Raw genomic sequence first — 27,659 nt, 5'->3', positions numbered from 1 at the left:
ATGTAAATTTAATATAATTATATGTGTTATTTTACCTTGTTTTCACATCTGAACGTAACCCGATGATGTTCTTCTAGAACGATTGAATGAAACTACTAACTACTTCTGTAGAACAACGTAACTTTCACAAATCACCATGCGCCTTGTTTTTTTGTTCAGCGGGGCAGAAAGGGGCAACATGGGACCTTAATATTCGAAAAGTAGAGAAAATTTCCTATGAAATGTATACTATGCGGCCTGTGTGAGCCGATGGGTCGGATCGTACAGCATACATTTGCGCAAAAAAAAGTTTTTTTTTCAGACCACTCAGGAGGTATTTCAAACATTTTACAAAAGTTAAGATGAATTATATAAAAACATTCAACACGAAATACAATTCTGATTATTTATCTTCAAAATGCAACCTATCGCATTGAATTCGAATAAGAATTAGGTGAGTATTTACTAGTTGAAGTAAACCCCAATATGTGCTTTCTGAGCGAAAAACCTAAATTAATCCACCTAGCGGTCAGACTCAGCCTTTCTCATTCAAACTTATTATTTATAAAAAAAATAGATTTACATGAATGCTTAAATCCAATAAAGGTATATTTACTCTTTGGGTTCTAAAATATTGACGTTGTAATTGAAGTACAAAATATGAAATTCAACGTAATGTTAGTGCTTAAGAAATAGCGAAATGAAAGCAATGACTTTTAATTTCGAACAATTTCATCACGAGCGATACCGGGAACGTTCAAATAGTACGATATCACATTTAAATCATGTTGAGGCCATATATATTAATCAAAGCAGGTATAGTGATGAATAGTCTTTGAATTTCTTTTCTTTCCAAAACTTTTGAACAGCATATCAAATTGTTATGAAGTTTGTTATTTGTAAGTTTGAGAAATGACTCGTTTGTATGACACTAGTTATGCTCAAATAAGTCGTGTAATACTTGAGATAATAGACTTTCGTTGTTTTAACAATTTAATACATAACGGTTGCTTAAGTTGGATTACAATCAAATGAAAAGGGAATGTATAGGACAGCCAAACTTTGAAACCACCTGTTCAATCATAATTCATCAGTTAACCCTTAACTAGCCGGTCCATCTGATATCAATATTGTTCAAATCGGTTGTGTAGTTTCTAAGATAATGAAATAAAATTCAATAGGGTGTTATGAGGCAACTAGACCTTTCATTTGACATTAGTTTTGGGGAAATCGGTTCAACCATCTCTGAGGAAAGTGAGTGAGTCCAAGTAGTCTTCGGAATATGTTTCTTTTCCTAGCTGGATTTCACATTTTTAAACATAACAGGCAAAATAATAATCCGTTTGCAAAAAAATCAATAGGGTCTTATGGGGCAACAAGACGTTCCATATGACACTGATTTTATGAAAATCGGTCCAGCCATTTCTGGAAACATGAGTGAGATTAAATAGTCTACAGAACACGTTTCTTTCCATAACTTTTGAACCACCTGTTCAATCTTCATAAAATTCAAAAGTTAGAGGTTTTTTTAGGTAGCCCGTTAATTTGAAACCAATTTTGTTGAAATCGGTTGTGTAGTTTCTGAGATATTGATGTTTCGTGATTTCTACATTTTGATACATAACCTCTTAACTAGAAATCAGATTACAATAAAATTCAATAGGGTCTTATAGGGCAACTAGACCTTTCATTAATTTCATTGAAATCAGCTCAGCCATCTCTGAGAAAATCGAGTGAGATTGGGAGAGCGTTCACACATACACACACACACACACACATACACACACACACACACACATATATATATATATATATATATATATATATATATATATATATATATATATATATATATATATATATATATATATATATATATATATATATATATATATATATATATATATATATATATATATATATATATATATATATATATATATATATATATATATATATATATATATATATATATATATATATATATATATATATATACAGAAAATGCTCAGCTCGTCGAACTGAGTCGAGTGATATACGACATTCGGCCCTTTTGAGCACTTTTATACCTTTAGTTTTTGCAGTGATTGCTATACCTTTCTAGGAGAAAGGCAAAAAGTGAAATGATAGAAATGACTTTTTATTTCAATTTTATATATATATATATATATATATATATATATATATATATATATATATATATATATATATATATATATATATATATATATATATATATATATATATATATACATATATATATATATATATATATATATATATATATATATATATATATATATATATATATATATATATATATATATATATATATATAAATATATATATATATATATATATATATATATATATATATATATTTATATATATATATATATATATATATATATATATATATATATATATATATATATTTTTTTTTTTTTTTTTTTTTTTTTTTGTTTCAGGTGAAGGGGAAATTTGCATCCAAACCCCTGAGGTGACCAACCTCAGGGAGTGTGGGGTTGGTTTGAATCAGTGACCGGACCCACTAAAACCCCTTCAGTCTCCAGCCCATAATACTCCCCGGGACCACCGCTAGGTATTGCTTCGGGGAGCGGCTTTTGTGCTCTGTGCACCCTCTTGGTTCTTTAGGTCTTTTTGCTAACTTAGCTAACTAACCTGGAGACTGGCCGTTAGCTAACACTGGCGTGTCGGTGGTCAACCTGTCGCCTGTTTTGCAATTCTAAAACTATTTGAGAGGCGGCTGTACAAACCGCCCTCCAAATGTTTGGGTCTTTACACATCCTCCGAACTAGGTTGTCCGGAGTGGTGTCTGGCCCGCTCACTACCATCATGTCGCTCCGCGCATGCACAAAACGAGGGCACACGAAGAAGACATGCTCAGCAGTCTCTTCCGCATCCGCGCACTCGGGACACATGGGGGACCCCGCATGCCCGAATCTGTGTAGATACTGCCTAAAGCAACCATGGCCTGACAGAATCTGTGTCAGATGGAAGTTCACTTCTCCATGGCGCCTCCCGACCCATCCGGATACATCCGGAATAAGTCGATGCGTCCATCTACCCTTCGCGGAATTGGACCACTCCTGCTGCCATCTGATCATCGAGAATGATCTTCTGGTACCTCGTATGCCCCTTGTGTCACGTTGATCGAAGCATTCTACGTCCTCCTTAATGGCTATGCTGATTGGCAACATGCCGGACAGGACGCAGATTGCGTCGTATGACACAGTTCGATACGCGCTCGCAACCCTCAGGCACATGAGCCTGTAGGTACTTTCCAACTTACTCCGATGTTTACTAGTACCTAGTGCTTTGGACCACACTGGCCCGCCATATCTCAGTATGGACGAAGTCACGCTAGCTAGAAGCTTCCGCTTGCTGCCGTACACTGCTGAGCTATTGGACATCATGCGAGATAATGCTGCAATAGCCATTGAAGCCTTCTTGCAGGCATATTCGACATGGCTCCCGAAGGCGAGCTTGTCATCGATCATCACCCCCAGCAGCTTCAGGGAGCGCTTAGAGGCGATGGTGCAATTCCCGACACTGATCAACGCCTGTTGCTTCGACTTGCGGTTATTGACAACTGAAATCTCCGTCTTATGATGCGCCAGCTCCAGTTTTTTGGAGCGCATCCAGTCCTCGACGACGCTTATAGAGTGCGAAGCCGTCAACTCAACCTCCTCGATCGACTCGCCGTAGACCTCAAGTGTGATGTCGTCCGCAAATCCAACGATCACAACCCCTTGGGGGAGCTTTAGTTTCAGCACTTCATCGTACATGATATTCCACAGTACCGGGCCCAGGATGGAACCTTGTGGAACCCCTGCGGTAATTGGGACACATTTTTGACCCTCGTCTGTGCTGTAAACTAGCACACGATTCTGGAAATAATTTTCCAGAATCCTGTACAAAGACACCGGAATGTCTAGTTTCCGAAGCGAGTGGGCTATGGAATCCCAGCTAACACTATTGAACGCATTTTTCACGTCCAACGTGACGATTGCGCAATAGCGAATGCCCCATCTTTTACGCTGGAGTGCTACCTCTGCTGTTTTGGTGACGGACAGAATAGCATCCACCGTAGACTTGCCTTTTCGGAAGCCGAACTGGTTACTCGACAGACCGTTTGCACATTCGGTGTACCTAACCAGTCTATTGAGAATAACCTTCTCGAGCACCTTACCCGCCGTATCGAGCAGACATATCGGTCTGTATGCCGACGGGTCACCAGGTGGTTTCCCTGTCTTCGGCAATAAGACCAGCTTCTGTCGCTTCCATCTGTCTGGGAATGTACAGTCATCCAGGCACTTCTGCATGACTTCCCGAAATAGTCTGGGGGCCTCTTTGATGGCCTTCTTCACAGCCAGATTCGGAATCCCATCCAATCCCGGTGCCTTGCTCACCTTCAGGGAGTTGGCGATCGCGATGAGTTCCTCATTCGTAACCGTTTCCGCCTCCTCTGCCTCGGCACGGCTAACGCCGTCACTCATATATTGGGTGTTCGGCAGGTTGGCCGACCACCTCTGGTCTGAGTTTGAGATACTGGAACGTCGGTGAAGTGACTCGCCAGCCGGAGGCCAAGGATTTGGCTCGTGGCGTGGAAAGAGTCCCTCTATGATCCGCTCAAGCATCGCTGGTGATTTTTCTGCGGGCGCCATCGCACCCTTAGTCTTGGCCATCACCATCCTATAGGCGTTACCCCACGGGTTAGTGTTGGCACTAGCGCACAGTCTTTCGAAGCACGCACGTTTACTAGCTTTTATTGCTCTCTTAAGCGCCGCTCTTGCGGAACTGAATTCCCCTCGACGATCTTCCCTTTCTTCGTCGGTTCGCGCACGTTGAATCCTTCTTCTCGCTTGAAGACACGCTCTGCGGAGGTCCGCTATCGCGTCGGTCCACCAGTAGACTGGTGGCCTTCCATGCCTAGGCTGGCGGTTCCTAGGCATAGTGGCGTCGCACGCCCGCGAAAGTATGGCAACAAGTTGATCAGCGCTCGGGTTACGAATTCTGCTTGCCTCGTGTTCTAGTCTAATTGCTTCCGCAAATACCTCTTCGTTGAAGTGTGATATCCTCCACCCGCGAGGAGCTGGAGTGTTAATTCTACTCGCCACATGCGGTCTCGTTTTACAGTCTACGCTATAACAGACCGCCAGATGGTCGCTATGAGTGTAGCCATCGTCTACCCTCCAGTTCGTGATCAATCCTGGACTACAGAATGTCACATCGATGATCGACTCCGCGCCGTTTCTACTGAAGGTGCTCTTCAAGCCGACGTTGGCCAGATCTATGTTGAGCTTCGCCAAAGCCTCCAACAAGATCCGGCCTCTCTGGTTTGTGCGTCGACTTCCCCACTCAGTTGCCCATGCGTTGAAGTCGCCCGCCACTACCAACGGTGATAGACCGATCAGCTCCCCGGTGGCTCGGTCGATCATCCTTGCGAACTGCTCGGTAGACCAACGAGGCGGAGCATAGCAGCTGCAGTAGTACACTCCGTTCACCTTGGCAACCGCGTATCCTTCGTTTGAAGTTGACACTATCTCTTGAACCGGGAACCTGCTCGTCGTCCATATTGCCGCCATACCGGACCCGTCCGAAATCCAGTTACCGTTTCCGGAAGGAATTCGGTAGGGGTCCGAGATTATGGCGATGTCCGACAACGACTCAGTGACTGCTTGGTATAGCAGTTGCTGAGCCGCGAAGCAGTGGTTCAAATTTAGCTGTGTCACTCTCACGCCCGTGGCTTGCTAGTCGGCTTACCGGCCGTGCACCTCGGGCCTCCCATTATGTGCTTTGCGTCACGCTTCCCGGCGCACGCCAAGCACTTCGGGGGCTCTCCGCAGTCTTTGCTTTTGTGGCCTGCAGCACCACACCGCCTGCATAGGGAGCTCCTGTCAGGCCCCTTGCAGCTAAAGGACTTGTGTCCTTGCTCGAAGCATCGAAAGCAGACCTCCGGCGGCTGGTAGATGCTGAGTGGGCACATTGACCAGCCCACTTTGAGCCTCGCTACCTTTAGCGCCTGGTTTGCGTCTACTGACGAAAGCCTGACAGTGGCGGTCTGGGTTCCTACTGGGCCTTTGCGCAGTCGAACTGCCTCTGGTGCCACAACCACTTCGCACTGCTCCTTGAGGGCATCCACGACTTCGCATGCCTCGGTGACTTCGTCCAGGTATTTAAGTTGTAGGGTTACCTGCGACGTGAGTGCCCGAACCTGCACTCTATCTCCAAGCGCCTCTTGGGCCAATGCCCGATAGGCTGGGCCCTTGTTTCTGGCTTCTTTGCGGAGCTCAACGATCATTTCTCCCTTGCGGGATCGGCGGATGCTACGCACATCTGCCCCCAGATCTTTGAGCTTCGCATCGCCTCTCATTGCCTTAAGGACTTCCGAGTACTTTGACTCTTCTGTCTTAAGGATGAGTGCGTCGCCCTTATTTTTAACTTTCTTCGTCGCAGGATTTGTAACCGGATGCGGTTTTTTGGCCACCACTTTTTGGTTCCTACTCCTTCCCGGAACCGTTACCCACGGGTTACCGGGAGCCTTCTGCTCCTTGGCTGCCACCGTGGGCGTTGCTTGCGCCACTCCTACACCGGTCTGAGGGCTGTTTGCGATTAAACGCTTCTTGGTGCCCCCGGGGGCCGTCTCTCCCGGGGACTGTCGCGTTCGTTTGGCAGCTGGCCCTGCCGCGCAAACCACCGCAAACGTGCTAGCGTCCGTTTGGACCGACTTCGTCGCCAGCTCGGTCACCTTCGTCTCCTCTTTCTCCGCAGCCGCAGCTTTCATTTCGAGCTCGGCGTGCTCCTTTTTCGCAGCATCGACGGAGGACCGAAGCATGTAGAGGGCCTGCTTCAAGTACTTCGTTGTATTGCTGCGACTTTTCGCAAACTCGATTATAGCATCGAGCTGCTCAGACAGGGCCACTACCCTCGGTAGCGTGTCCCGCTGTCTTCCGACCGCCTTTAATAGCTGTGGACCAGCCACCGCGATGTCTTGCGTAGATCCGGTAGGCGTACTGCCTTTACCGTCTTCGCAGGCGACCTTCACTGCATCCGTCTCCACTTTTCTAGGCGGAGACCGCTGGATGCCACCTCGCGCAAATGGGTTTTCCAACCCATCTGCCCCCATCTCCAGAGTTTTGTTTTTCTGCATTCTTGTTTATTGGGTCCCCCTACCAGCCGCTATCCTTATCCATAATGGAGTAGTCGCCTAAATGGTCCCAAGGTAGTCTATGCCGGAGCAGTGAGGCCATGGCTAGGGGCGGCTGCCATAGCGCCTTATGGGCAACTATGACACCCCCGACCGGCGCAAGTCAGGAAAAGACATCTGATCCTACTCCTGCCTGGTTCCCACCAGGCAATGGACTCGGAACGTACTGGAAGGCCTGCCAGGTTTTACGGGACGGAGACCCCTGCACCGGTTGTAATCTCGCCGTTTCAAGCCGTTATCACACGACATTACTAAGGGAGCTCGGCGCAGGTGCCAGCCCAAAATCATGGTACGAAAACGAAATCCGACTCGTATCCTATAGTGATGCGACCAGTTGCCGTAATTGGGAACATTACTGGCATCAGTCCCAATGGGCGGTATAGTGCATTTGGGTGGTGGGAGCGGCACTACTCGCTCCGTCGGAGCTGCTTCCGGCCAGTGTGGCTTTTGCGAGAATTCAGCGGCCCAGTGCCTGAATCTCGCCACGACCTAGGCTAGCTCCCGCTGATGGTCCGGGACTGCTTGCTAGCAGTGAGCACTTCCGTGGCCTTCGGTGATCGCCAATTACCGACCCGTGGTGGCATACAGCTCTGCCACATATATATATATATATATATATATATATATATATATATATATATATATATATATATATATATATATATATATATATATATATATATATATATATATATATATATATATATATATATATATATATATATATATATATATATATATACAGAAAATGCTCAGCTCGTCGAACTGAGTCGAGTGATATACGACATTCGGCCCTTTTGAGCACTTTTATACCTTTAGTTTTTGCAGTGATTGCTATACCTTTCTAGGAGAAAGGCAAAAAGTGAAATGATAGAAATGACTTTTTATTTCAACTTCAATCCTGAGCAAGGGCGCAAACATTGAAATAGTACAATATCAAATTTAAATGATGTTGAGACCACATATTTTGATCGTAACTATAGTTTTAAACAGTCTGCGGGTTACATTACTTTCTATAACTTTCAAACCACATGTTTAAACATTATGAAATTCATTTAAGGGTTTAAGCTTGCTTGAGCTTGAGCTTGATTGATCACCACCGGTTGCCACTTCGTTACTGATCAGGATCGATTGGAGTTGTAAATCGAATTCAGTGATTCCTGCTTGGGATTTAGCTTTTCGATGTGCATCTCCAATAACCCCTGCATGCTGATCAGTACCGACGCCTGCCGGTCAAGAACGTAGATCAAAGGAAGTAAGGAAAGGGGTGTTAGTTCGATACTTGTTGTTACTAGAGGCCGGATATACTCCTGCACACTCCACAAGCACCACGGGTATAGGAATTTTGTGTTAGTTGTTTGTCGCGTTTCTTCTCTGCATACGATAAAACTCTTGGCGGTATTTATGGGCCCTCGTCCACTAAGATATTTTTCGCGAACCTATCTTCTATGTATCTAAGACGGTTTGTTTCATTGATTTTAGGAGTACGACGGGAATAACGAGCTTTGTACTAATAGAGGAACTGACCGACCCTTCCAATTTTGAACCCGACGTGCACGCACTTTCCCGAGGTTAGTGGTGCGATCTTCGATATATGAGCTCACGTAAGCGCGCCAGGTGCCAACGTGTTTGAAACCTCATCATATTTGCAGTGACGGGATACAAGCGAATCGTGGAGGTTAAGTAATTTCCGTTACCTTACGTATCGTACGACTTTACGCGTTTCTGCTCATGAACACCTTAATTTACCCATTCACGAATCAATGAGTAGCTTTATTTCGTAAGACGTTAAACTTTATTCGGAAACTGTAAGCCGACCGCAATTTTAGAGGATATAAGATCTACAACGCGTTTTTCTCTTGTAATATAGTTTGGAATGAGCTAAGTATCCTAATGAATTCAAAAACTGGCAAATTTACATGCATCCAAAGCCCTTAAAATTCAAAAACAAAAAATTGCATCCAACAAGATTTAAACATTATTGAATAAAAAAAAAAATTCAAGTGTATCAACATTAGTCCAAAAGCTAGGAAAATCATAAAAATAATAGGGTTGAATATGGTTAAATGACCGTAACCGATCAGAACTCTTCATGACAGACGAAGCACTTAGATATTTGTCGCGTGTGAATGATAGATGATCAAACTCTATTGTAAAACTATCAATTCGATCTTGTGAAAGTTAGCGTGTTCAAAGATTTATAGTAGCATATGAATATAGTAAAACCTACGACACGCTGAACCGCATCCGAGCCAATCTCCGCTTTTCAACCACATCAAGAAGTTCAATTTACTACCCCATGAAAACCAAAAAAATCTGTATTATTTCCAGAAAATCTGCAATCTGCATGCAGATATCTGTATGAAAAATACGCAAGAAATCTGTATAAAAGCAGACAAATCTATATATGTGGCATCACTGGTCACAACTGAAATGATCTGCTATAATTTAGAACCAAACTGCATCGCCCGAAGGCAAACAAAGCCACCAATAGCTGTCAAACGCAAGTGCGCGACGTCACCGTGCGATGGTCTATTTGCTGAACACACATTCTCATGTCAGCCTACTGCAACTTGCGAGTTGATGCAACGTAAAAAAAATCATGAACACATGAACGCGCTACCCAACACACACAGCAAGTGATCGAGAGAGAAAGAATCAGAAAATCGGCATCTTCGAAGGTGCCTCTGCGGTCGTAAGCAGCACAAAAGGCAGAAAAAAAACAAATTCCCTCTCGCTCACATGCCGTTCAAATCGAATGGAAGAAAAGCTGTGTGCGTTAACATAGGTAGTCACAATTTCACTCTGATCCCGTTTCAAACACGACGTGAAATAGCACCAAAACCAATACTTAGCTTCTGTTTCCTGTCTCTCCAGTTGCATTTTGCGAGCCAGCAGCAGGAACCACAAATGCAAGAAAGCTTTGCACTTCGCTGCGCGCAAAGCTCAGCGGAAGATAAAAAAAAAACACAAACCCAATCGATGTCAGTGGAGAGGACGTGTTGAACCTCATTCCTTCAGTGCGTCTTGAACTGTCCTACAGACAGCGTTGCCAGGTATCCAGATTTAGCTGGATTATCCAGATTTTTGAACATGTATCCAGGTAAACAGCTTTGATGTCCAATTATCCAGATTTTTCATGGAAGATCCAGATTTTATCCAGATTTTATTTTCTCTGTTCCGCAAAAAGGTCATCACTTCAATTTTGGCGCGAAATTTTGCAATTTTGTCACCTCAAATTTTGCGTACCCCAAGACTTTTATCCGAAAAATTATCCTTTCACTCCACGAAATAACTGCCAGATTTTTTCCAGATTTTTATTTTGCCTTTTCCAGATTTTTAAAAAAATGACCTGGCAACGCTGCCTACAGATCAGACGTTTTTTCGGTTGCTTGTGTACTGGTCTTTGACTGCCTATAGCTTCAAAGTTTGTGTTTTGTCAGTGTGTCTTTTAAAGACTACCTGAAAGTTTTTTCCCATCAGTCTTTCTCAAGACTACCTACTTTTGAATTTAACATTTGTTTTAACTTTTTTCGTATCACCTGAAATGGCTGGACGGAAAAAGAAACCTCGCATCGCTGCGGGGAGGAAAAGAGAGGCATCTCTTTCTGACACTTCGAGTGTCTGTAGTGACAATCCTTTTGATATTTTGCCTGAGCAAGAAGCTGGTGAAATGGAAGTTACCAATAATGAAACTATACAAAATATAGAATCTTTACAAAAGGAGAAAGTTCCACCTATTGTGGTAACTATTTCTTCTGAATTTAATATATTCAAAAAGGAACTTTCAACGTTTGTTTCTGACGTTAATGTTACCTATCAAGTTGGCCGCAGAGGTGAATTCCGCTTATTAGCCGACTCAGTAAAGGGTCGTGATCGTCTTGTTCAGTATTTAACTGACAAGATGTACAAATTTTTTACATATGACACCAAGAACGCCAAGCCGTTCAAGGTTGTCTTGAAAGGTCTCACCAACGATCAAACCGTTGATGAGATCAAACTTACTTTAACAGAATTACTTGACATACCGTGCTGGACCGAAATCCGTACACCTAAGCACATTATAATCTTTGACGGTCACTATAAAATCAGAAAATCATATATTGCTTTAAACTGACATGTTTACTTATAGGTCTACTTATATTTTATCACTATTTTCAAGCAAAATGATTAAAATCACTCCGAAAGTCGAAAAAATCATGTTTAAATAGAACATGTTTTGAATCGAAATCCGTACACAGTTTTTTATCTGAATCAAAACCCGTACACTTTTGAATCGAAATCCGCACACACGCGATATAGACCGGATCAAAGTCCACACAGCAATGAATCAAAATCCGTATAGATATTGAATTACAAAAATGAACATCTTTTATTTATAATTTATCTTTAAATTTACGAATAAATATATTTTGAGGGTCAATTGGTTCCTAAAGTTTCACACGGTTTTCTAATTTTTTATATCAGCTAAAATTGTGCAGTTTTCGTAGTGTTTCGTTGCGGCACCCTTTGTCGTAGTAACGGGAACGCCGGAATCTCTCGAAGCTTCCCGGTACGACTTTCCCTTGCGCAACTCAGTCACAGCTCCTTCGAAATTGTTTGCCGTATATTTATACTTGTTTTTTCCATTATATGCTGAAAACAAGAAGAAAGTTCAACAATATATGTATGATACACACGGTGTACGGATTTCGATTCAAGCAATTAACAAGAATCAAAATCCGTACGGCACAGTTTTTGTTGAATAAATATAATTTACACTATTTACCAGACAATATACAGCTCGAAAATGACGAAGACTTACCTTTTCCATCAATTCCAAAAGGATTCATGGAGTAAAACACTTACATCCCACTTGAAAAACGTTTTTATCTGAAGAACGTTTCCTTAGTAAGTTCTCGAACGATACAACGAAATGACAACTGAAACCGATACACGATTGATTTTTCATTTTTAATACTTTTATTTCATGGCCTACTGGCGCATAGTTTAATTTAACAGAAGGGTAACAACTTAACGGACATGTACATGTAACTATCATATGAATTTATATTCTTATAATGCTTAAAAATGGAGAAAAACATCAAGGTGTACGGATTTCGATACTGTACGGGTTTCGATCCAGCACGGTAGCCCCTACCCAAGTAATTCTAATGAAACAAAAATCACGAGGCGAAAACAGTCAGAGAACTGGAATTTCCCTTGTTAATTATTTAATTCATTTTAACCGCAATGAGGTTAACAATTTAAAATTTTTTGAAAAAGCACATGCTTTGTATAATGTGCGTGTAAAGTGGGAAATTTATAGGAAGTATGGCGGAGGTGAAAAGCATATCACCCAATGCCGTACTTGCCAACGTTATGGCCATGGTTCCAAATTCTGCAACATGGACCAAAAATGTCTTAATTGTGGAGACTCTTTTCACAAAAAGGACACATGTCCTGTGAAAGAGAGTAAAAATTTTCGCTGTGCGAATTGTAACGGCAACCATATGTCAAATTTTTATCAATGTCCAGTCCGTTTAGCAATTGTTAAGGCAAGGCAAGGTAAACAAAATTCAATTTCTCAATTAAAACCAACTTCAAAACAAAATTCTCCAAGCGTACCAGTGACGCATAGTTTACCTACTCCTTTGCATACCCGTTTAACTTATGCACAGGTTACAGGTAGTTCAAGGTACACTAATCAAAATGTCCCAGGGCGGATCGATGTCCAGAATACTGAAAAGACTCGTTCGAAAAACAAGCGTAACAAAGATGACTTTCCAACAGGCAACAACGACTGCGGAATAGTCACTGGAAATCTTCAAAATGATAATTGACATGGCCATCACATCCAACATCAATCACAGCATCAAATTTATCCAAGCAAATCTCCATCATGCAGAGGGGGCTAGCGCAGTACTTTGCAAGAGATTCGCTCAGAGCAAACTGGATATTGCTTTCATCCAGGAGCCATGGTCGTATAATGGGAAAATACTGGGTCTTGACATTAAATCGTGTAAGTTAATATATGACGAAACACAGCAATCTCCCAGGTGTGCTATTGTTACTAGCAAAAAAATAAATATTATGCCTATTACAGAATTTATTAAACGTGATATTGTGGCGGTAGCTATACAAATTTCCACCACACGTGGTAAAACTGAAATCTACATAGCTTCGGCATATTTTCCTGGAGACATAGACGAGGCGCCTCCACCAGAAGTTTCAGCATTCGTGTCATTCTGTAAAAATCAGAACAAAGCATTCATCATAGGTTGCGACGCAAATGCACATCATACAGTATAGAGCAGCAACGATATAAGCAAAAGAGGTGAGTGCCTACTAGAATACATAACTCAAAATAATATAGATATTTGTAATAAAGGGACTGACTTCACTTTCATGAACTCCATAAGACAAGAAGTCTTAGATTTAACACTCTGCAGTAACACCCTTTCGGAAAGAATACATAATTGGCATGTCTCCAATGAAGTATCCTTATCCGATCACAGACATATTTTATTCGAATACAAAACAAATGACATTATCAAAGAAACTTTTAGAGACCCCAGAAAAACGAACTGGGGGCTATACTATTCTTATCTATTAGCGGGAGGCAACTTCCCAAATGATATTATAACCACAAACAGAGAACTTGAAAATGTCTCTGTTCAAGTAACAGATAGAATCTTCCAAGCGTATAACAACAGTTGTCCGATCAGGATTCGATCAACAAACAGGGATGTTCCATGGTGGAACACCAGACTAGATAATCTAAGGAAGCAGGCACGAAAAGAGTTTAATCGCGCAAAGCGCACCTCACAGTGGGATGCATATAGAAGAGCTCTTACTACGTACAACAAAGAAATAAGGAAATCTAAACGTAAAAACTGGAGGCACACATGCGAAAATATCGAGAGTACTCCAGTGGTTGCTAGGTTACAAAAAGTTCTTTCACAAGATCATTCTAATGGCCTAGGCACTTCGAAATATAACAGCGGAGCTTTCACTTCCACCGCCACAGAAACTTTGAACCTAATGATGGAGGTACACTTCCCAGGATCATCACCAGTCGTGAGCGAAAGTGCGACTTCGTTGGAATCATACACTGGATCAGAAACGACCAGCATAATTAATTCCAATGAACCCAATGAAATTGTAGGTGCAGCTGGGCAAAATATGACCAGAGAGCATTCGCAAGATCTAGCAAGTCGTATTTTTACTCACGCGAGAGTTGAATGGGCAATAAATTCGTTTGCACCATATAAATCACCAGGTTCTGACGAAATCCGTCCTATCATGATTCAAGAGGGCAAAGGAAGCTTAACCTCTTGCTTAACTGAGATGTTCAAAGCAAGCTTAAGGTTAAAATATATTCCAAAAAGCAGGCGCCAAGTTCGTGTTGTCTTTATTCCGAAAGCTAATAAAAAGGACAAAACGAGTCCAAAATCGTTTAGACCAATTAGCCTTTCGTCATTCATGTTGAAATTGATGGAAAAACTCATCGATGACTATATAAAGTCAGAATATCTGAAGCCAAAACCTTTGAATAAATATCAATTTGCTTATCAGCATAACAAATCCACAGAAACAGCACTTCATGCACTAGTAACAAAAATTGAAAAAACATTCGAAGCCAAAGAAATTATGCTAGCAGCATTTCTAGACATCGAAGGCGCTTTTGATAATGCATCCTATAATTCAATAAAAGGTGTTATGATAAAACGTAACTTCGACAAAACTATCGTTGACTGGATATTTGAAATGTTACAAAAAAGAGAAATAACTTGCAATCATGGAGGCTCAACAGTCACAGTAAGGACTGCAAAAGGATGCCCACAGGGAGGGGTTCTCTCACCCCTGTTGTGGTCATTAGTGGTTGATGAACTGTTGACACAACTAGAATCACAGGGTTACGAAGTAATTGGTTTTGCGGACGATATAGTAGTTATAGTTCGTGGAAAATATGAGCATGTAATCAAAGATAGACTCCAAGATGCTCTAAATTTAACTACAATGTGGTGCAAAAAAGAGGGACTTACGATACATCCAAAGAAAACTAACGTTATTCTATTTACACGCAGGAAAAAAAATCAAAATTCCTGACTTATGTCTCAATGGAACGAAATTAGAACTTTTGCAAGAAGTCAACTACTTAGGAGTAACTCTAGACAGCAAATTAAACTGGAGCTTACATATGGAAAAAATAATAAATAAGGCTACAAGTGCCTTATGGATCAGTAAAAAAACCTTTGGTAACAAATGGGGATTGAAGCCAAAGATGATCTATTGGATCTATACAGCTATCGTTAGACCCAGAATAACATATGCGTCCTTAGTATGGTGGCCAAAAACAAATGTCAAGTATGCTCAAAAGAAGCTGGAAAAGTTGCGAAGACTTGCCACAATTTCCATCACTGGAGCAATTCGAAGTGCTCCTTCAAAGGCACTAGATGCTATGTTAAGCTTACTTCCATTGCATCTATTTGTACAATTAGAAGCAGAAAAAAGCGCACTAAGGCTACAAAGAACAAAAAAGTTCCTTGAAGGAGACCTTAGGGGACACCTCAGTATACTTGAAAATTTCAAAATCAGTGCAATGTTATCTCAGGAAGACTGGATGGATAGGCAGTACAACTTTGAACGACTATTCCAAGTGACTGAGCCAAGTCGCACTGAATGGGAATCAGGTGGGCCTAGCATTCAACCAGGCTCAATAGTATTCTACACGGATGGCTCCATGTTAAGCAATTGGATTGGCGCTGGGGTGGCAGGCCCTGGAGTCAATCTATCAATACCTATGGGAGAGTGGCCAACAGTATTTCAAGCAGAAATACAGGCAATAATTGAATGCGCTACAATTTGCTTACGACGTAACTATAGACATACAAATATATGCATTTTTTCGGATAGTCAAGCTGCACTAAAAGCACTGAAATCCGTTTCCTGTTCTTCGAAATTAGTATGGTATTGTATTCAATTGCTACAGCAGGTGGCTAGAAATAGTAAAGTAAACTTATTCTGGGTACCTGGGCATTGCGGCATTGAAGGGAATGAAAAAGCTGATCTGTTGGCGAGAAATGGATCAATGCAGTTGTTCATAGGGCCAGAACCGTTTTGTGGGATCTCAGAATGTGCCCTCAAAATGGAACTTAAGAAGTGGGAACAATCAATGATAGAAAACATTTGGAAAAACAATAATTCAGCTCGACAATCGAGAAAATTTATTGCACCCCAAAAAACAGTAACCCAGCGATTGCTCAGTATCTCAAAAAAAGACTTATGTACCTACAGTGGCCTTGTAACGGGACACTGCCCAAGTAAATATCACTTTAAACAGATAGGTAAATTGCAAAATTATGCCTGTCGCTTTTGTAACCTAGATAAAGAAACCTCGGAACATTTATTATGTGACTGTGAAGCACTCTCTCAAAAGAGGAAGCAATTCTTTGATAAACACTTAATACAACCATTAGATATCTGGATGACTTCTCCCAATAAGGCAGTGAACTTTATTCGTTCAATAATACCTTATTGGGACGATGCCTATATTCAGCAAGTGGAAACCATTCAACCTAATAGTGGTACGACACCCTGATAAGGCTTACATCAAATAGGGGCCCGCCACAAAAGATCAAATCTCTGGTCGCAGTGGAAAATGTACCCAACAGGAAAAAAAAATAAAAAAATACAGGTAGTTCGAACATTATACCGCCTAGTGTTGGTAGTTCGAAAATGACCGTTAATATGGGTAAGCAAAACACGCTAGAAAATAATTGTACACCTATTACTCCAGCTAATATTGCTGCCGAAAATGTTTTTTCTAATGTCAACTGCCTGGGGCCTATTACGGCAGGTAAACTTCCTTTTTCGCAACAGGCAATGTTCGATCTTATGAACGCCATGTTGCAGGCAAAATCAATGTTTGAAGCCATTCAAATAGGCACAAATTTCACTATTAAAATTGTTTCTAATTTAAAATTTAGCAATGGTTTTAAATAAAACAATTAAAATATTAAATTGGAATGCTCGCTCATTGAAGGCCAATGAGAATGAGATTTTTAATTTTTTAATAGTAAATAATGTGCATATTGCAATTATTACTGAAACATTTTTGATACCTAACATAAAATTAAAATATGATCCCAATTACGAGGTTCATAGATATGATAGGATTCAGGGTTCCGGCGGTGGAGTTGCAATTGTTATCCATCGCCGAATCAAACATCGTGCTCTTCCCCATCTTGAGACGAAAGTTATTGAAACTTTGGGAATTGAAGTTCAAACTGAACTTGGGATTTTATTTATTGCCGCAGCATATTTACCATTTCAATGCACACGCGAGCTCAAAAATTATTTTAAAGGTGATTTACAAAAACTCACCAGAAATCGTTCGAAATTTTTCATAATCGGCGATTTTAACGCTAAACATCGTTCATGGAATAATTCTCAAAGTAATTCCAATGGCAAAATTTTATTCAATGATTGTTCTTCAGGATACTATTCTATTTTGTCTCCGAATAGTCCTACATGCTTTTCTTCTGTAAGAAACCCTTCAACAATTGATTTGGTGCTAACAGATCAAAGTCATGTATGTAGTGATTTGATCACACATGCTGACTTTGATTCTGACCATCTTCCAATAACTTTTTCTTTATCACATGAATCAGTTTTAAACCCTATGAGCTCTGTTTTTAATTATAACAAGGCTAATTGGGAAAGATACAAAACTCATATTGAGAGAAATTTCAATAATGAGCTTGATTTGCAAAACGAAGTGAATATTGATTCCGCTTTGGAAGCATTAAAATGTGCAATTGTTGATGCCAGGAATTATTCTGTTCCAAAGGCTCAAGTGAAATTTGATTCATCAATAATTGACGAAAATCTTCAACTTCTAATTCGTTTGAAAAATGTCCGCAGACGTCAATATCAACGTTCTCGTGACCCTGTTTTAAAAACTATTTATAAAGATTTACAGAAAGAGATTAAACATAGATTTACTCTTCTGAGAAATCAAAATTTTGAGACTAAAGTTGAAAAATTGAAACCATATTCAAAACCATTTTGGAAGCTGTCGAAGATTCTTAAGAAACCTTCAAAGCCTATTCCAGTTTTAAAAGATGGTGAACGTTTTCTTGTATCCAATGAACAAAAGGCTCAAAGACTTGCTCAGCAGTTTGAGGGTGTTCATAACTCAAATTTGAATTTTGTGAGTCCAATTGAAAATGAAGTCACACGTCAATTTGATTTAATTTCTCCCCAGAATTTTTTACCTGCAGAAATAATTGAAACTAACTTTAATGAGATTAAATCAATTATCAAAAATTTCAAAAATATGAAAGCACCTGGTGACGATGGAATCTTCAATATACTAATCTCCCTGAGAGCACAATGGAATTTTTAGTGAAAATTTTCGATTGCTGCTTCAAAATTGCATATTTTCCCAAATTATGGAAAAATGCAAAAATTACTCCCATTTTAAAACCGGATAAGAACCCAGCTGAAGTTTCAAGTTATCGACCAATCAGTTTGCTTTCTTCAATAAGTAAACTGTTTGAGAGAATTATTCGTAACAGAATGATGTCACATATCAACGAAAATTCAATTTTTGCAAATGAACAGTTTGGATTTCGCCATGGGCATTCCACAACTCATCTATTGCTCAGAGTTACTAATATGATACGAGCTAACAAATCTGAAGGTTATTCCACTGAAGCTGCTCTTTTAGACATAGAAAAAGCATTCGACAGTGTTTGGCATAAAGGTTTGATTGCGAAATTGCAAACTTTTAATTTTCCAATTTTCCTAATCAAAATTTTAAAAAATTATCTTACTGATCGAACTCTGCAGGTTGTCTATCAGAATTCAAAATCTGATAGATTTCCTGTCAGAGCAGGTGTACCTCAAGGTTCAGTCTTGGGTCCAGTCCTGTACAACATATTCACTTCAGATCTTCCTGATTTGCCTCCAGGATGCACAAAGTCATTGTTCTGCGATGACACAAGCATTTCCGTAAAAGGAAAAAGTCTTCGTGTCATATGCAGTCGATTGCAGAAAAGTTTAGATATTTTTTCTTCCTACTTGCAAAAGTGGAAAATCTCTCCCAATGCTTCTAAAACTCAAATGATAATTTTTCCGCATAAGCCTAGGGCTTCTTTCCTCAAGCCAAACAATAATCACGTTGTCAAGATGAATGGGGTTATTTTAAGTTGGTCCGACAAGGTTAAGTACTTGGGACTAATTTATGATAAAAAACTTATTTTCAAAGAGCACATTGAGAGTATACAAGCCAAGTGCATCAAATATACGAGATGTTTATATCCTCTCATTAACAGGAATTCTAAACTTTGTTTAAAGAACAAACTTTTGATTTACAAACAAATCTTTAGACCAGCAATGCTTTATGCTGTACCGATCTGGTCAAGTTGCTGTTCAACAAGGAAGAAAACGCTCCAAAGGATTCAGAATAAAATTCTGAAAATGATTTTGAAGCGTCCTCCTTGGTTTGGTACACTCGAATTACATAGACTTACTGGTGTTGAACCATTAGAAGCTATGTCAAATAAAATTATTAACAATTTTCGACAAAAATCGTTGCAATCCTCAATTGCTACGATAAGCTCTCTTTATAGCCAATAAGTTAGCAATTAAGTTAGTTGTAAGTTTACTTCCCCTTTTCTGACAAGTAGGCTTAAATCCCTACGAATGATAAGTCCTAATTGCGAAAGCAAACAAATCCTAACAATTAAAATTACAAATTTCTAACAGTGTTGAGAAGTCACCATTTGTGATTGGACACACATACTCATTATTTACTAATATTTATCATAAATACTTAAGCTACTAACAAATCCCCCCTTAAAAAAAAACCTCATTCCTTCTTTACGGTTTCCACTCTCTTTTCACTAACACTACCGTTCACTTGGTAAAAATCAAAACGTACACGAATGGCGAACTATATCTTCTGTGCCAATTTACACTGCATAATCACTTCCATTTTTGATCTTCTAATTTTCACTCCACTCTAACTAATTTGTATCTTACACACGCGACACCCGATATACTTGAAAATTTACAACCTTTCATGACCTCTAGTGCGAAAAAACACGTGAATTTTATTAGAAATTTACGGACCGATTCAATGTACGTTTGTTTTATTGGCCATGTTGCCAGTCCTCCTTCATTGTTTAAGGGTTTAAAAGCCCATTAATTTGAATTCAACTATGTTCATAGCTTCTGAGATATAAGAGCGATTTTGACATTCTGACGCAGCGCCAAAACTAAAAGTTCGATTGTGTGGTTTCTGAGATATTGATGTTTCGTGATTTTTACATTTTGATACATAACCTCTATACTAAAAATCCGATTACAATGAAATTCAATAGCAAACCAGATGGTCCAGCCGTCTCTGAGAAAAGTGAGTAAGAAAAAAAGTTGCACATACACACACACACACACATACACACATACATACAGAAAATGCTCAGTTCGTCGAAAGGGGTCGAGTGGTTTATGACATTCGGCCATTGGGACCACTTTTATACCTTTGGTTTTTCCAGTGATTGCTATACCTTTCTAGGAGAAAGGCAAAAATCATTGAAAAAACAGGACTTAACAACTTTTAAAGTGCTCTCAAAAATTCAAATTTAATCCAATTGTCTTGATATTTGGAAAACACGTTTTTCAATACAGTAGAACTTTAAAAAAAATATGAAATATCAATAATTAGAACTTGAGTTTTGTCCGGCTTCCGGCCACTGAACGACGGGCCGCGGCCACGTTTATTCATGATAATGTGATTCATTCATGATTAACAGTGTGATGAATATGGGGGCGTTGGGAGATGAATAATTGAGCAGTGATTCTAGTTTTGAGACTGATATGGAAGCGTTGTGAAAAATGGTTTGTTTTACAAAATTCAGGAAAAATCCCGCCAATTTTTTTTTATTTTTTAATGCTGAACGATTCCATAACAGCACATAAGCATATTCAGTTCATTTGTTCAATGATTTCGTGAAAATTTGGTGTTTGTTCCGTACATTTTTCGTGAATATCGGCTTAATGGATGAATAATGGAGCAGTTCCCCTACATTGTGAGACTGGTACGAAATTATAATCTTTTCAAGTGAATACAACGCGAGAGGGGAAAATCCACTTATGGCGCAGGATTGAACTCACTCGCTCTTGCTACTACCACATAGCCACTGAATGATAGGCATTTATATATGTTTCAAACATAAACACAGGTTTTCCCTAGAGCTTGAACTGGAAAAAATGACAGATTATGGAATTATTACCATTTTTGGGAATTTTGGTGCCCCTAGCAAAGATAACCTTTTTAAAAACTCAAATGAGTTTCCCTGTTTTATGATGTCACTCATGACTATTGACTATTGATATCTTGGAAACATTAGTAGACGTAATCTAAAACATCTCATGTTACGCATGTTGTTCTTAATATACGTTAACAAGATCCTAGAATTGCAAAAAAAGCTTATTTCAATCCAGAAACCGGAAGATGTTGCACAAAAACTAACAACCAATCAGGTTAAAAAAGTTAACTCGTCTTTATTTTAACTAACAACTAAATCATTCGTTACTTCTTTACGTGATTTTATGCGGTCATGGCTTGAGGCTTATGGTGTATAGCTGCTAACGTCCAGTTGATGACTCTGCATGTGCTGATCGATCCAGTTTCTGAAATGGGCAACATCTGCGTACACTCCCGGGATCTGGTTTTCACCGCAACCGATTCCGTACGCCACCAAACCAGCCTGGTAGTAGTGTTCATGAGAACCCTGAATGGGACATACCAACGGAGAGCCACCGTCTCCTTTGCAGGTATCCTTTCCCTTTTCTCCACCGGCACAGAGGAAGCTTTCATGCAATATAAACCTTGAACCCAATCTTGTTGTTCTCAGAGCCGTTTGGCACTGCGCAGATGGAACGATTGGTAGATCGATCTTCTTCAAAATAACTTGATAACTTCCCGGTTTTCCATACACATCTTTCCCCCAACCAGAGGCAAAACATCTCTGGCGATCAAACTTCGCGTTTTGTGGTGGCAAACAAATTGTTTGGATTGCTTCATTCAAACTAAATGGAGAGTCCAGGAATAATAGAGCAATATCATTATATAGTCCGCCTTTGTAGTAATCCGGATGTGTGACCAGTTCCACTACCGAGCGATCCTGGAAGTTAGTATATACACAGAAATTACCATTGAGCATGATTATCCGCCTCTACACTTACTTGATGTGGATGAATTTCGTTCGTTGTTTGAGTGTCCCATTCGCCTGCACGGACTTTCAGCTGAGAAGGTGATCTATTGTGTAAGCAGTGAGCAGCTGTTAGAGCAACCTTCGGGTGAATCAATGACGCGCCACATAAAAAGACATTTACAACTGTTTCGAAAGCAATTTCTTGTCTCAAAAGTGCCAACATCCAAGGAAATTCACCGTACTCAGACTCGCCGTCTTTCTGACCGGTAACACGAAATCCGATACCTTCGGTGTTGCGCTTACCGCAAACTGGATTGATCGAAACGGGATCTACAGGCGGTTTTGGTGTGGGTGGTGTCGGAGGAGCCTGGATCTATAACAATGGAATATAATCAAAAATTGTTACACTTTCGCAGGTGCATATCACTTACAATATCCTCTTCGTGACAACACTGCACAAGATAGTGTACACATGGGTTGTCATCGTTGAAACGGATGTCGATCAGTCCTTCGCCAGATGTGCTGGCATTTGTGCAAAGATATTTTTGAACACACCGTTGGCCAGGTTCGCAAACTTCCTGCAAAATAGAATATAGCGTTAAATTACGTATTGGATCGACAATACCGTTATAAAACCTGGGATCCAACAGGAGGTGGAACGGGAGCCGGAGCCGGAGCTGGTGTAGTTCCTGCACTGATACCAATTTGGCTTGGTGATTTGGTAAATAGGCTATCGATAAGGTCGTCTAGATCACCCTCGTCGGCTTTGGTCGCTACGGCGAACAGCAACACCGAAAGAAATAACACGAATGTTCGCTTCATTCCAGTGACTAAAATTCAAATGCGGATACGAATGAACAGAGAATACAATTTATAAATAAAGCGCCGCTTTCTCGGTTGTAGAGCCGGAAGGCAGAGATGGCAGATGATTTGACAAAATAAGAGGGTTGCTACTATTGGGAAAATTGAAAAAAAAAATTGAAAATTTGGATTTTGGATTTTGGTAGCAGAAATAAATGGAATTTTTATAGTAGAATTAAATGGGAACATCACCTATTCTCAATATTCGGAAAAATTTGCATAAAATCTGGAAAAATTCTACCTGTGGTCAAATAAACATGCTCGCGTACAGGCAGAATATCGGAAAATACACTTACATTTTGAGGAAATCTGCACAAATCTAAGGAAACTCTTATGAAAATCTGCCACAACTATGGAAAAAACCTAAGAAATAATTAAAAATCTGCATTTTACAGACAAATCTGCCCATCTGGTATTCCTGCCCGAAGGAAACAGTGATTTTGTTTACTAATGATTACTCGTTGATGCAGCTTGATCGAGCTTGGACAATCAGCACTCGAAGTAATTCCCATACCTACTGCTTATCAAGTCAGTTAGTTGAGCACACGTTCTCACAAAAACATTTGAGTAGTCTAACTCACATACTAAATCTGTTTTTAAAATGTTTTCAAACAAATGTCAATCAGATTTACGATCATTTAAACAACGAATTATTCGTTTTGAGTGAATCACAATGATCACATTAAAATTTGGAAATAGTAAAAATTACATTTGGTATATGCGATTTTTACGATTTAAAACTAAATGAAAAATATAATGCTCATGAACGTTTATATGACCTGTTACATACTATCAGCCTAAAAAAATTCGACAGAATTGTTGCGATGCTGATTATCGATGAATGTTGAATTAGAGACAAATTTACGATATACCGTTAGAAAATAGAAGAAAAAATGCTGGAAGGTATGACAGTTTTAATAATATTACTCAATAAAAGCAAAATCATGTCAAATACCTTATCATCTAATATCGAAAATTTTTGATTTGAATAAGATTGGATGAATAATTCAAGAGTTATGGTCATGTTCACATTCGCAGAGATCTATTGCCATAGGTTGAACAATTCATAGGACGGAGACAACTTTTGATTTATTCAACCAAACTTTTTGCTGTCAAGGAGCATACAATTCAATTATTTGTGGATGATGCTGGAAAATCACGAATAACTTTCAAAAAAAAGCTTATTTTCATGACAACTCTTTCAAATTGAAGTTCGAAATATCTCAAAAATTGATGCATTTAGTAAAATAGTTGATATTAAAAAAAAACATGAAATTTGTGCTCGAATGACCGCACTAAGAACCGCATAACCGCATGACCGCATAACCGCATGACCGCATAAAGAACCACTATAAGATGGCTCTCACTTTATATAGATCGATAACGGCGCCGGCTACGTTCTTACGGTCGGTTAGGGGAGGTCAGTTATGTGCTCTACGGAGTACCCGGGTACCTTTCTAGGTTTCATAAGATGAAATTTCATAGTTCACTGCAATCAAAAGTGATAAAACTCAGTGACATCTCAAAGCTCATTAGAAGGCTAGTAGTTTTTATATAGTAACAAGGGTGGGTCAATGGGGGAGAGTTGAATTTTTTTAAACCCTTAAATGCCCAACGGAGTACCCGGGTACCGACAACCTGTAATTCTTGTAACTTTGACAAATTTCATCCGATTTCGATACTTTTAGCACCAAAAGATTCAGTAACTTCTCTAATTTGAAATCAGAGTCAGTGGTGCCTCGGAAGAATTTATGAATATGTTCCGAAACTGAGGAATTTCATGAATGTTTGAACAGAATCTTTTTACTATTGGTCCAAAGTTCATAAAATCACTTCCACAGGCCATTTTTATGGTTTTGGGTGTTATAGTGATAAGCCCTCAAACTGATTCTTCCGGAACAGATTCCGCCAGGGCTTCTAGTGGCCATAGAAACAACTAAATAGTACAACGTCACATACCATCCAACATAAGTTTTTTTTATAACCGAGATGATATTTATTTAGAGACCGTAAAAAGACCTTCAACGCCATTTAGGATTCTAAAAATTGACCGAATACTATCGAATATGAATATTTCCGGAATCGGGACGATGCTCAAAGACCGGAAATCAACTCCAGACGCCATTTTAAAATTCAAGATTTTTTCGGAAAACAATTAAAACAGACCGAAAACCATCTCATATGGGAAGTGTTAGAGTAGGGATGATGTCCGGAGGCCTCTGAAACGACCGCAGAGGCCATTTTTAATTCCAAAATGGCGACTTTTGGTTTCTGGTATTACCGGAATCGGAATGATGGCCAGAGACCGGAAATCAACTACAGATGCCATTTGAAAATCCGTTTTTTTGAAAGAGCCAAATTGTCGAAAAACCACCTCATATGAGTACTTTCAGAATCGAAATGATGTTCAAAGACCTGAAAACGACCTAGCGGCCATTTTGAATATCCTGGCGACCTCAGGTTTCTGGAAGGGATAAAAATGACCGAATAACACCTAAGATGGGAATTTCCGGAGTCGGGATGCTTCCCAGAGACCAAAACGACACCAGACGAACCAAAATGGCGTGTGAAATTGATTTCCGGTCTCTAGAAATCATCCCAATCCCGGAAAATTCATCTTGCGTGTTGCTCGGCCATTTTTCATTTTTTCCAGAAAACGGAAGTCGCCATTTCGATATTCAAAATAGTCGCTAGGGTCTTTTTCAGGTTTCTGGGCATCATCCCGATTTCTAAATTACTCATATACGGTGGTATTTGGTCAATTTTAGCTGTTTTCCAAAAACTGGAAGTCGCCATCTTGAATTTTAAAATAGTAATACCGGAAATACCCATATTCGATAGTATTCGGCTAATTTTGGTGCTCTTCCAGTTACCGGAAGTCGCCATTTTGGAAATAAAAAGAGCCAATTAGGTCGTTTTCAGGTCTCTGGACACTCCCGATTCCGGAAGTACTCATATGAGGTATCAATGGGACACCCGAAACAATGTTAAATTCTAAGAGATGGCGCTGCAGTGGTAGTGGTAGTAAAATCGAAATTCCCACGAGCAATTTGCTTATTGACCGGAAAAAACTGCTATTAATTACCTTGTATTTATATTATTCTAACTTTCTAGTAGTATTGAATATAGTAAAAGTAAGTACTAGAAAGTTAGAATAAGATAAAAACAGAGTAACTAATAGCACTTTTTCCGGTCATTAAACAAAATGCTCGTTGAAATTTCGATTCTATTACCACTACAGCGCCAGCTCTTAGAATTGAATATTGTTTCGGATGTCCCATTGTAATAATACCAATAATGTTATCAAATAGTCAGAAAAATCCTTAGTTTCGGAACATACCGCTGAAAAAAAAAACGTGTTTCCGGAAATGAGAAATTTTTTTTTCGGGGCACCGCTGGTCTCTCCTCAATGATTTCGAGGTACGATACTGGCCTAAGGCTCGGAAGAGACTGTTGGTGTCAGTATGATCGTAGCTCTACCCCGTAGTTGGGTTGTTTAGCTATATCAGTTATTTATATCATCTGGAAGAGCTGCATTTTCCAAGCAAAACGTGATTTTTAAAAATTCATCAGCAAATAGGCAGATAAATTTAAGATTTTCAATACTTTCTGGAAGTATTTCGCATCGTAAAGTGGTACGGTCCTTCATCTTTTTCCACGAGATTTAACTAATGCCTTTTTCAAAGTTAGCTGACCGCAAAACCATATTACTGGCATCATTTCGGCAGAACTAATCTTATTGTGCTTAGTTTACTCGCATGAACGAATCTAGAGCTTTATCGTCACAACATTTTGGGAAAACCCAGTACATGCTGTTTGTATTGCAAAATGTCGTTGACCTTGTAACAACAAATTCATCACTTATGATTGTATCGCGCATTCGTCCGGTCATATAACCAATTAACATATGTCAATATCGCCTAACATACGTTAACGTTATAATATATGCAGGTAGAATGATTAAATAAACAAGCAACTGACACTTTGCCAAGATAGTAATTGCACAATTATATCTGGAGTTTCTAAATCGATATCCACTCAATAAGTTCAACCGTCTCCGCACTACAGTTTCATTGTTTTACACCTACATAACAGCAACAAAATATTACCCACTATTCGACTGACAAAAAGCTTTGTCAATTCGACTTCTTCGAATAACGACTTACCTTACTCGAGTCAAAACTCCACTAACCGGTCTAACTTGTCAAAGGCAGATGAGCAGAGAACACAGCAAGAACCGCACAACCTTCGCTGCACCCGCTACGAGTGATCACCAAAAACTATTGATCATCCTACCTCCGCAGCACTGAGTTCCAAATCCAAGTCTTCTAGATTATGAGTGTATGCGTTTTATGATAAAAATGAGTAAACCGTTCTGG

The 27,659-nt window shown here is 39.7% G+C and overlaps 1 protein-coding gene across 1 annotated transcript; it reads right to left on the bottom strand.

Moving 5' to 3' along the window:
- Nucleotides 1-21,746: 21,746 nt before the first annotated feature.
- LOC129724254 (phenoloxidase-activating factor 2-like) lies at nucleotides 21,747-27,584 on the bottom strand. The gene is made up of 5 exons (XM_055678980.1): nucleotides 27,447-27,584; nucleotides 23,056-23,249; nucleotides 22,851-22,997; nucleotides 22,451-22,792; nucleotides 21,747-22,389 (listed from the first exon to the last, which is right to left on the bottom strand). The coding sequence occupies exons 2-5, from the start codon at nucleotides 23,239-23,241 to the stop codon at nucleotides 21,835-21,837; spliced, it is 1,230 nt and encodes a 409-aa protein (XP_055534955.1). The 5' UTR covers nucleotides 23,242-23,249; nucleotides 27,447-27,584; the 3' UTR covers nucleotides 21,747-21,834.
- Nucleotides 27,585-27,659: the final 75 nt, after the last annotated feature.

Source organism: Wyeomyia smithii, chromosome 2 (assembly GCF_029784165.1).
Source record: "Wyeomyia smithii strain HCP4-BCI-WySm-NY-G18 chromosome 2, ASM2978416v1, whole genome shotgun sequence".
Taxonomy (NCBI): Eukaryota; Metazoa; Arthropoda; class Insecta; order Diptera; family Culicidae; genus Wyeomyia; species Wyeomyia smithii.
Note: the sequence above shows the minus strand (reverse complement) of the source record. Positions and strands in the feature narration are given on the sequence as shown.

Excerpts from the sequence above, each read along its gene's own strand:
- LOC129724254 (XM_055678980.1), bottom strand. The coding sequence starts at position 23,241 with ATGAAGCGAACATTCGTGTTATTTCTTTCGGTGTTGCTGTTCGCCGTA. Across the intron at positions 22,998-23,055 it reads CACCTCCTGTTGGATCCCAG|GAAGTTTGCGAACCTGGCCA; the intron begins GTTTTATAACGG and ends TCTATTTTGCAG. Across the intron at positions 22,390-22,450 it reads ACGAAATTCATCCACATCAA|GATCGCTCGGTAGTGGAACT; the intron begins GTAAGTGTAGAG and ends ACTAACTTCCAG.